General features: G+C 41.0%; 1 protein-coding gene across 2 annotated transcripts; it reads right to left on the bottom strand.

The window, feature by feature from the left end:
* Positions 1–1,531: 1,531 nt before the first annotated feature.
* On the bottom strand, positions 1,532–11,263 carry MACIR (macrophage immunometabolism regulator). 2 transcript variants are annotated; one of them, XM_035310409.1, is made up of 2 exons: positions 11,157–11,263; positions 1,532–3,935 (listed from the first exon to the last, which is right to left on the bottom strand). In XM_035310409.1, the coding sequence occupies exon 2, from the start codon at positions 3,912–3,914 to the stop codon at positions 3,291–3,293; it is 624 nt and encodes a 207-aa protein (XP_035166300.1). In that variant the 5' UTR covers positions 3,915–3,935; positions 11,157–11,263; the 3' UTR covers positions 1,532–3,290. The 2 variants fall into 2 exon arrangements, with proteins under 2 accessions (XP_035166300.1, XP_035166299.1); XM_035310408.1 differs by lacking the exon at positions 11,157–11,263 and adding an exon at positions 8,508–8,660.
* Between the last annotated feature and the right edge of the window lie 6 nt (positions 11,264–11,269).

Genomic DNA, 11,269 nt, shown 5'->3' with positions numbered 1-11,269 from the left:
AATGTAGTTCCACTTTTAGTCTTCCTCCTAAACTCCCAAGCATCCATAATGTCAAATTTTGTACAATTCCTGTTTTGGATTATTTGGTACCAACGTTAGAGTTGGAAAACAATAACGATGGCATGCATTAACAATTCTTTGCTTAGTCAATATTGTAGATAGTATTTTAATTTGTATCACTAAAAAGTATCCATTTGATCTATAACACTTAACATTAGCTCAATTCAACATTAGCTTACATGACCTTAAGACTTTAAAAACAAACCAGCAAACACCGAGTCCTCTGTTTTGCCAAATGAAATAAAACTTTGAAACCCATTTAGAGATTTTAAGCCCAGTTTTGTGCTCTTAATAGCTTTTTAATCTCTTCAGAAACAAATTATACAGTTTGACACCAAATAGCTTCTCCAAATAGGTAATAATCCTGCAGATATATATATTTTTTAAATCTTTTTTATTCAGCTTATGGACTTTTTTCTCTTCTATTTCTTCTTGAAAATTATATTGGCCTCTTCTCTTCTATATTTCCCCCTCAAAATAATTATTTACACTCCAACCCCTGAATTACTCAGAACCTTTCTCCACATCCAGACACCAACATCTGCATTTTGAGCAGTTTAAAAAACCTTTCTCCATAACTTTGGTCTTCCAAGAAGAACTCCCTCCAGGAGAGCAGCTTTGGAAGGCTCTAAATCCTCTCTGCTATCCACCGTGCCATACAGCCCAATAGCCCTAGTCAGCAGTTAACAGTCCCCACTTACAATAAATAAGCTCAGCAAGAAAATAAGTCTCCCAGGAAAAACAATGATAAGTCAGAGCATAATAGATGGATCAAGAGAAGGTAAGTTAACATTGTGTTTTCCTCCAAGTGTTGTGTACAGCTGTAAATATGAACCATAACGCAGCAAGCGTACCTACATTTTGTTTTTTCCCTGAAAAGGGATAAAACACTGAAAAAAATAATGGATTTCCTGCTAATCCTTCATAGTATAGTTAATAAAAATAACAGTGATATGCCAGAACTTAAGATCAGACTCAACATCCCAGCTTATACATTTGTACTTGATACCAAATCTGCTTTGGTGGTGACGGACTATTTGTGTTAGTATCTTGTATTGTTTCTGCCTTCAGAATTTTGATCCTCTGAAAGATACCTTAAACTGACAATGAAACATTGGGCTCTCAAATGCTAACGCCCTATGGGAACTGCACGCATGTATAGGTAAAGCAAACAATATTGCAACTCACAGAACAGATAAAAAAACTAACACATTTTTTATGTTTAAACCTGGCAAAACAGACCAGCCACCGGCTGGTGATTCAGCTATACAATTATGACACAAGACCTCACTGAAAACATGATCAGATCATTAATAATTGCATGTCTTATTTCCTGAAACATAATCCTAAGAAGGATTTCACAGAAATCCAAGCTTCCTCCTTTGTAGTTGTGCTTGCAAATTATTTGACTAAAGATGTATTTTTAAAACTCCTAATTCCCCTACATAGCAAAAGACTCCACAACAATAGGTATTTATCACACTTTTTATTTTTTTTTTTTCAGCCAGAAATACAGTTTTATATGTTATTTCAATAAATAATGGTGGTTATTTCTTAAACAATATCCCCATCTCTTTGGCATCTGACCATATTCTGTGTTTCAAACTAAAGACTATATAGGAAGAGATCATTATTCAATACATTAAATATGCAGAAGCATAGTTGACTTTTAAAAATACACATCAGTTGTTGCAAAAATTCTAGTAAGTCTGAAAAAGAAAACCCAAACTCGTAAAATGCGGATAACGAGGCTGCTTTCATTTACAGCCATGGAGTTAACTGTCAGAATGAAAACTCTTCATTTTCCACAGCACATGCACCAACTAGTGCTTCCTATTCATTCTGAACAACAAATGAAAGTTTTGCTGTTTTTTTAAAAAAAAGGCATTGTACCAGAAACAAGCGATCAAATAAGTTATGTTTCAAAATAGCGTGATCTTAATTTTAACTTCTACAGAGGTAATCAACCAAAACCAAGTCACACGCTGCTTCAGTAATAGACTGCACCTAAAAAAAGCCTAAAGACTATTTTCCATCTTCAAACATAAGTTACTAAAATGTTTTAAATACATCTAGGAATATAGCTGTCAAAACTGCTTTTGATGTCATGTTTGGATAAAAATTTCCTAAGCAACAAAGTAAGCCAGTGTATTCAATCTACTCTGAATAATCCAGGATCATCTCGTCAAGGCTGACATAGAAATACTTCACTTGCACTCCATCAGAAAAAAATAATCTGCTTTACAAATCTCAATAGAAGAGTTCAGTTCTTCAAATCAACTAAATTTTCAAAGCAATGACAAAGTTATTTCACACCTTCCACTAACATACGTTATAGAAATCATGAATTAAAATTAAAACATTATTGACACACCAATGCAGACATTCCAGTGTATCAACTGGAATCTAAAGTGAATCCTTCATTAGGTATCCAGATGATGTAAAAAATAAATTCCACTAACAAAAGCTCTTCATCCCCAAAAAGATTTTTTTTTTAATATCCCACATATGTAACCTGAAAAAATTTATAGAACAGAGGAGGCAAAGCACTTACTTCCATGCAGGAACTAAAAAAATAATTTAATAGGATTAAAGTAGCAAATTAACTAAGGTTTATTTTATGAGTAGATCTCCCCCTCATCAGCAGTGCAAGCCCAGTTTCTAAACTAGACTGTTTAAATAAAAAGTGATGGAATTTATCCAAGCTCATATTTCTCTCAACGATGAAAAAAAAAAATCATACATACATTTTACTGTAGAATACAGCAACAAAAAGTAGAAAGCAAAATGCCCCCAAAGTACTTATCCAAGAGAAGTTTCTAACATCAAGCCAAAATTAGCAACAACCAAGCAGACATCACCAATTTTTCAGTGTTAAATTACTGTAAACACTAGATCTAACTGCACAAAAAAAAAAAATCCCAACTCCCCCCAGAAAAACAAAAGCCTTTTAAAAATTTTTGTTGTTAAAAGATGTCCAGGGAAGTATCCAGCAGTTGCACACTTGCACTCAAGTTTGCATTAGAAGCTGCTTCCTCAGGAAAGATTTCTCCCTCCAAGGACTTCTAACACATTGCATTGTCAAGATTGCATTCAAATAAATTTCTTTCTGTTAACGTTTAGCTGACACAACCACCTACAATGTGGACAGTCGTGTACACAGTACAACAGTGGATTTTTGCAGCAACAGAGCAATGATCAGAAATTAGCTCTAAGTCTGAGACGACAGCTCATGTGTTGTTTCTCGCAAACATACGGTCCCCTCTAAGGGTAAGGTGTTGGAGCTGGTACTGTAGCACTTCCGTGTCAGCAGGTTCCTTAATGCTCATTTTGTCTAAATTGAGGTAGTCCAGAGATTTTGAGTGAGCCCTTTTACCTTTTAAAAGGCAAAGAGGCAGAGGACCATGAAGTGCCTTGTAGGGTTCATACGGTAAAGCCTTAGTGCATTTATCCCCTGAGCTGGGCATCCGCCTCCTCCTCCTCCCATTGATGGCTGGGATCTCGTATGGCTGATAGTACCTACTTCTGGCTTTGTACAAGCGGGAGGAACGTGCGAGTCCTGAATCAAGCTGTTTGGAGCGCAAGGTAGGCCCGGATTCCCCTTTATTCTCTTCGTTTCCTGTACGCTTCTGGGCTAACTTCAGCAGCTCCTCTCCAGTGGTGAAGCCAACCAGGTAGTTCGAATCCATGTGGAGGATCTGATACCCTGAAACCGTCCGTCGCATGGGTGAGCATGGAGTACTGGAGCACCGGGGCTTCTCGGCTTCCATCCTGCCCGCAGCGCTCACCTCTGCCAGAGGCACCGGGAGGGCGGATATGGCACTTCTGGACTCTCCGTTTATGTCCACTTCCATTTTAAACACAGCGCTATCCTCCTAAAAATGAAACAGAGCTTGATCAGAAACAGAACCTGTAAGAAACATATGAGGGACTAAGGTAGGGCTGCAGAAATGAGATTTTGTAGCAGCCAGGAGCTGTGACCAGCACTTCGTTCAGTCATCCTACACACTGCGGGTGGCCTCGTAATCAAGCTATCACCAACATCTGTCTGCCTTTTAAAGTTATTTCAGGTGTTTTTTAATAACAGATACCATAAATATATTCCTTAAATATGTTACAGACATTCATGAGCAGCGTTGTACACAAAACAGGTGTCTTTTCAATCATTTTAGTCCACTTGATTTCTTATAACCCCTTCCTTTTAGGCCACCTACATCCATTAGCACATCCACGGCAGCTTCTCCCATCCTCAGCTGCATATTTTTCCCCATTTACAATAACCTCAGCAAACCAAGCTTTCAAGAAATCTGTCTGACAGCTATGACCCCAGGCACGACCACGAAGTAGACCTCATCTCCAGGGCACCACAACAGTTCCCTCTTCCAGATGTGGAAACAGCTTGTCTTAGGTGGAAAGAATGGCATCCTGACTGTTCAACAGCTGTCTTTACAGGCTCTCAGGAATTCCCCTCCAAAAAAGTGTCACCTTATTCACAGCTAACCAAAACCACATTGTTTACTCTGACATATTTCTAACAAAGGAAACGGTATCCAGGTGTTTAATAAATACAGCATAAGAGTCTTAAAAGCATCTTAAGAACAAACGGTGTTCTGATTTCTATGGTACCTGGTTTTTCTATTTGCTTTGGAAATAAACTATTTTGCCCTACTTCTCCCTTCACAACTATTCCAAATACACAGCTTGGTGCCTTTCCAGTGCAACAACTGTCTGCCACGAGCCATTACCATCTTTAACTTGGAAAGATAACGTTGATATCACAGCAAGTACATGCATCAGATGCCCAAGCACAAAGAAAGCTTAACTCTTCTTTGTTTTCAATGTCATTTACACAGTCTCTGTGCCACAGCCGTTTTCACAAAATATAAAAGGTCATACTCATTTCTAAATGCACGCTTCCTTCGTTGTCAGCTTCACCTTTACTCTCAGTGGTAGTGACTCCCTCACCAATGGGTTTCAAAAAAAAAAAAAAACACAACAGCATAAAAAACCACAAACAGCATAGCTTTGTAGTGTTTATAGGCAATGAGCCTCGAAGAAAGAAAATCCTCTATGCAAGTGTCAAGCAGAAATAAAAATTCCAAGCTGCACTATACATGACTGTTAGTGCAGTCAGGTTTTCACAAATAAGACTGACTTGTAAAGTGTGCCATCACAAGTAACAGCTTCAAAAGTTCACAAACTAGATGCCATACTGAGGGACTTCAAAGGCCACGTGCAGGTGAAAAAGGATGCAACAATCAAGGAAGAAAAATGCAAAATGTAAGCCTTTTTTCTATTCGGGTACCGGAATACAGCCTAGTCTCAAATCAGCCTGCTGCTGCTCCAGTCCTATTGCAATAAATGAGTATAATTACTAGTCTTTTTTTCAGTCCCTCTCATAATCATGGCTTTACTTAGGATTCTTCACTACAAGCTTTACACAGCATTGCTTTTACAGATACATACACACACTCCATCCAATAAGGATTTCCAATTTAAAAATACATGTATCACAGCAACAGATAAATAAAAAAAATAAAATATTGTCATAAACCAAATATCTGATATTTTTAACAGAAAAAAAAACGACATTAAAAAAATCTAGAATAGGGTCCATTGTATCTAACTGACATTCTGAAATATATTTATGGAGCCATAAAGACTCTCAGAATAGCAGAGGCAGTTGTTTGTCTCCTGCTGTAGTACTGTATCTGTCAGTATGACAATAACATGGTGAGATTTCAGCCACGGCTTTATATTCATGAGAATTCCTCCTGTAGCAATAACATCAGGAACCAAGGTTACTAGAAGCAATAGCATAGAAAAATCTTGCACTGAAACTTTTGGCTACCCCATGCTCTAGCCAAGAAACAGATATTTAATTCCTAATTTTAACCCTGCAGTTCAAAAATCTTTCCAATAAACTTTAGAAAAAAAATCAAATTATTCTGTTAAAAAAGCAGAAACAATGCTAGAAAAAGTACAACTAAATTCTAGAAGTATAAACAGAACAGTCATACAGCAAAGTTAGAAATTAATAATTATCTAGACATGTGTAAACAGCAATAACCAAAAAAAAAAAGAGAACACCTGCAACAATAATGCAGCCAGAAGGAAAGAGAGAGAAGGAAGGATGCCCTCATGCACTTTTTGAGATGGAAAAAAATCCTTGAGAACTGGAGATCCCTTTCCTAACCACAGCTTTAAACGTTAATTTGTGTCAGCCTGAAAGATGGGTGTGTGCCCAGTAACAAAAAGCAATCAACTTCAAGGAGCAACTCGAAGGTGGGGAAGAATAACGAGCCCTCACTGGCCAAAAACAGTACAAAGGAGAACCCAGAGGAGAAAAAGCCTTCAAGTCAGCAAGCTTCAGCTTGGTACCTCAGTCTGAAACCACAGAGCTTCCACGTGTGAGAAGAACAGAAATACGACAGACATTTGACAACAACAGTGGCATCAGCAGCCAAATTGCAGGATTTGCTGCCATCAACATCAGAAGCTTATGAGAACAGCACTGCTCGCTGGTGCGAGGCATGACTGGCCAGCTCCACAGGCAGAGGTCCAAAACCCAGCCTGTATGTGTTCAGCTGTTCTTCCCCAAGATTTAACGTGACTTACTCAAGCTGCCATATGGCTTCAATATGCTTTGCTTCCTTATCTGGTAAAAAAAGATAGAGCAACATTACTTAAGACTTCTATAAAAGAAAATCATCTGAGATTCACAGTGTCTGTGAATGCAGACACTAGTACCTACAAATGTTTTTAACACTTTCCGACTCAATTTTAGGCCATTTCCATGGTTATAGGACCACTACTAAGTAGATGACTACTACTAGGTTTGTTGCTGTGTAATTGTGTGAGCTCGTCAGTAATTCTCAGCATCAATTACAACACTGAAAAACAGTCCTTCAGTTTAAAAAAAAATTAGTTTTTCAGATCACAGTTGCCTTTTCTTCTTGCTTCTCAGAGAATGACAAGAGCGATGCCAATTCAAGATAATTTATAATTAAAGATTTAGCATAGAATCAAAACAAGGGGAAGACAATCAAGATGGCACATGCTTTTCTTTGCTGCTGCTGCTTCACATATTTGGGAAGCATGGGAAATAACTGAAACAGCTAAGAGGGCTCACTTGACCAATATACACCAAAAGTGCTTCCAGAACACACTTCACTCCAGTAAGGTTTTACAGGATGATAATGATTCTCTTTAAATCACAAAGCAGGCTCTGCATATAAAGTAATCTGATCCAATCCAGCTGAAGAAAGCTGGCTAAATCAGAGAAAAAGAAAAAAATGAATAGAAATACTAGGTTAACTCTTATAAATCATTTTATTTCCTCAAAGAATGTATTAGTATGTTTAGGATAGAACTTTGAGGGCAAACACATCAAAATAAAATTAAAAAAAAAATTACATATATGGGATCTTTCTGATTTTTGAATATTTCACAAAGGTATCAGATGCTGCTCACGGATTAGCACGTTGCAAATAATAAAAAAAAAAATGTATTGCTTACTAGCATCACACCTCACTAGTATATAAACTGTTGATTGATTGTTGTCTTGGATTAGAGCCCTGAAATGACCTGTAGCCATGTGCTCTTTCTGCACCCAAGGACACTTTTTGCCTTTTTTTCTGATCATGTTATTTTTTCCTGTTAGATGTATTACTTACATTTGTCTCCTCCTCAAAGAGACAGCGACTCAAAAACAAATCAACTGTACTTATTCAGTATCTAAGGAAAACAAAGGAAGAAGTGGGGTTTCCCCTGACAGTCCTAATCTTTATAAAAAGCTTGCGTTATTTTGAAACCACTACAATAAAGTTGCTCTCAGAAAATGAGTCACTTCTCTGCAAGTTCCATTATTACCTATCCTCTCAACTAGAAGATGAACTAATTTGAGAAGATGCCTCGAGGATGCATTTTATTTGCTATTAGATGAGCATTAGATTTCTGCCCATCCAACTAGATTTTTTAAATATATATATATATATTTTTTCTCCTTTTTCTCTAGATGGCAAGCCTGCAGGTAATTCCATTTGTTAAGAACCACAAAGACCTGTCTCACCAAAAAAATACTCTTAATGCGCAGTAAAGCGGATGGCAAAAGGGAGAGCGGCAATAAATACAGCACATCCCAACCGTGTACAGACATCAAACATACTGGATAGAGATGTCAACTTAAGTAGTACCATTTTCGATGTCTCCCCTTCTCTGTGCTTCTGTTACTTCTTAAAATACACAAAACTATTGAAAGATATTATGATTGTCTATCAAACATTAGGAAATAACACAGCAAGTAATGTCATCCATCGTGCATGAAGCCAACACATTGTTGATCAAGTACTTCAATCATCTTTGTGAAGGGGGGTAGTAAGAGCTCTACAGCTTTGCCCTTACAGTCTGAAAAGAAAAAAAAATCCACATACATAAAGTACATATACCTTGAAATCCCATCTTGTTTTGCTGTCATTGATGGACATGCTGATGGAATTAGGTGCTTGTTGAGCAAAGGTTTCTGGAAAGAGTCATTTCCAATCTGCAATCAAAACACCTGAAGTATTTACTGGAGAGGAAAATGTCAAGCTAAAATTCATCTCTAGTAAAGTATCCACAAAGGTACCAGGTTTTGGTATGCAGAGCAGGGACAGGCAGCCCACAGTCCCTGAGCTGTGTTCAGCTTGCAGCTCCCCCATTGCAAGCTGGTGATACTGCGGCAGGCCGACAGGCACTGCCGCTGCTGGCCCGTGGCTGCTCTTAAACTGGCTCTTAGCCCTTCAGCTGAAGGCACTTAGAAAAGCATTGCTTCACCACACTCTTCAAGGCTCCCTAAAAAAACTGCAGTGTATCTTACAGATCAATACCTTGTTTTGTAGAGACAGGAAAAGGGTGTGGGGGGGGGGAAGAAATCTCAGAACAAGCTCATGAAAGGTATCGGTAAACTATTCACATTCTTTGTCAACACTTTTCATTCCTTAAGAAATACCAAACTTTTCTAAGCCAAAGAAGAAGTGACTGAGGCAACATTAAATTGCTGCATCCCATAAGACAACATTCAGATGGAGAATGAAAAAAAAAAATCTGTTAAGCTGTGTTCTAAGATAAACATACGAAAATGAAATTATGCACGGGGTATATGTCACAATTCCACAGGCCTCAGGAAACTCAGATGATCGGATAATTCTGCAGCAGCAGCACCAGAGCGGTGACTTCAGGATGAGACGTGGAAGGACAGTTCCCTCTGCAGCTGCAAGAATGACAGCACCAGGCGGGCTGGTGGGAAGGAAGGGCGCTGTCCTGGTGGGCAGGCAAGGGAGAAACCCGTGAGCCAGACAGTACGACCATAGGGTACGCCACGTGCTGCGAGCAAGACAACAGGCTACTACGTGCTCTGCAAAAGAAGGTTGCTTCCACCTTCCTCCTGAAAGAGCCCGTTACCTATTTTGTTAGCTCTTGTTATTAATTCAGCCCTAAACAGGCAAGTATGGCCATCCTTACAAGCACCGTTACAGACATCAGATGAAGGTGAATGAGTTACCGAGGAAAGACGAGCGACTGGCTCACCGTGACAGCCTGCAGGCCAGGCCAGCCTGACACAGCTCGCGCCTGCACAGATGGGATTTCAGCAGCGGGTCCAGGCTGATGAATTTTATATAAGCAGACTGAGCAAGCAGGAAAAGTAAATGAAAGTGGAGGGAAAGAAGGCCATGTAATCCCTCTTCGCAGAGTAATACTAGATGAAGGTGTTTAACAGAGGGTAATGTTTCTGAAACGGGTACAGTCCTTGCAGCTGGTGATGCTACTTCCTTGCTGGTTGGAGCTGCAGATGAACGCTGCCCCCGACCCACCCCCGTTACCCGGGGATGCTCCTGGCCTACACGAAATGGCCGCTCCCTACTGCTGCTCATCTAGAGACGGAACCCTGTGACACCTGTAAGGAAGCTGACACACGACGTGGCACAGATCAGTTTGTTCTTCAGCTAGTAAGAACTGAAGTTAAGTTTAAAAACAACAGTGCAATAACAAAGAATACGTTTCTCTATCTCTTTTTTTTTTTCCACCTTCTTGCTGGCCAAAAATGCATTTTCAAAGTCATCTTCTCTCAAGTTTCAGGTAAGCTGACTTGGAGGTATAAAACAAAAAAGACTCATCAAAAAATTAAACTGCCTTTTAAATAAGAAAAATATACAAAGTTTTAAAAGCTTGATGGATTTCATCGAATAGATACAGACTTTTGTCTTTAAAAAACAAAATGCTAATGGCAGCGGGGGTGCCCGCTGCTTCTACGTCACACAAGAGACGCGCGTTTGGCAGAATACCACGCTGCCATGCCTGAAAACACAGCTCTGTAGACAGCATTTTGAAGCCATCAGCGTAAACAAAAACAATGCTATATTCGGGTTTGAGTAGGCACAGCAGTGCAAGGAGAGACAGCAGTTACCAACAAGATGCACTCTCCAAGTTATGGGGGAAAATGTCACGCTTAATCCACGCGATGTGCCTTGTTGGATCTCCCGTCTGTTTGGCTGAAGCACTTTCAGTGACTGGCTCTTTGTCCCGACGGGATATAGCCCGCAGCAGGTACCGAGGTGCCTGCAGGAGAGGTGCCATTCATTCCCTTGCACCGTGCACACCGCAGGTCACTTCCCTCAGCTCTCTACCAGCAGCGTCTGCAACGGCCCCAAAGTTTTGCTCCCTCCCCCCTTCCCCACCGCTCCTTCCCGCACTGCCTCGCACCGAAGGGCCACGCAAACCCGGCCGCGCACCCAGCGCAGCCCCTCGCTGGGTTCCCTGCAGCCTCACGCCGGGGGCGCACCGGGCGCGCTGGGGTTTCCCCGCACGACCCCGCGGGCCTCGCCGCCCTCCATTTCAAACCCGCGCCGAGCGGCTCCCTCCTCCATCTTTACCGCCCTAGCGAGCGCTCTTCCTCGAGGAAGGGAAAATAAAAAAATAATAATAAAAAAACAAGCGCGCCCCGCAAGCAGCGCGCTCCCGAGCACACCCGGGGCAGGAGGGAAGGGAGAGCTGGGGCACGGCGAGGGCGACGGAGTCTCTCGCAGCCCGCCGACCCTCGACCCGCGGCCGCCTCCTACCTGAGCTCCAGGGCGGCGCCGAGGGTGGCGGCGGAGCAGCCGGGGCCCCGCTCGGCTCGGCTCCGCTCCTTTCGGCTCGGCTCGGCCCGGCCCGGCCCGGCCCGGCGCGGCCC

This window comes from Oxyura jamaicensis, chromosome Z, assembly GCF_011077185.1.
Source record: "Oxyura jamaicensis isolate SHBP4307 breed ruddy duck chromosome Z, BPBGC_Ojam_1.0, whole genome shotgun sequence".
In the NCBI taxonomy this organism is placed as follows: Eukaryota; Metazoa; Chordata; class Aves; order Anseriformes; family Anatidae; genus Oxyura; species Oxyura jamaicensis.
This window is presented reverse-complemented; position numbering and strand designations above follow the sequence as displayed.

Excerpts from the sequence above, each read along its gene's own strand:
- MACIR (XM_035310408.1), bottom strand. The coding sequence starts at position 8,546 with ATGTCCATCAATGACAGCAAAACAAGATGGGATTTCAAG. Across the intron at positions 3,936-8,507 it reads AAACAAGATGGGATTTCAAG|GAGGATAGCGCTGTGTTTAA; the intron begins GTATATGTACTT and ends TTTCATTTTTAG.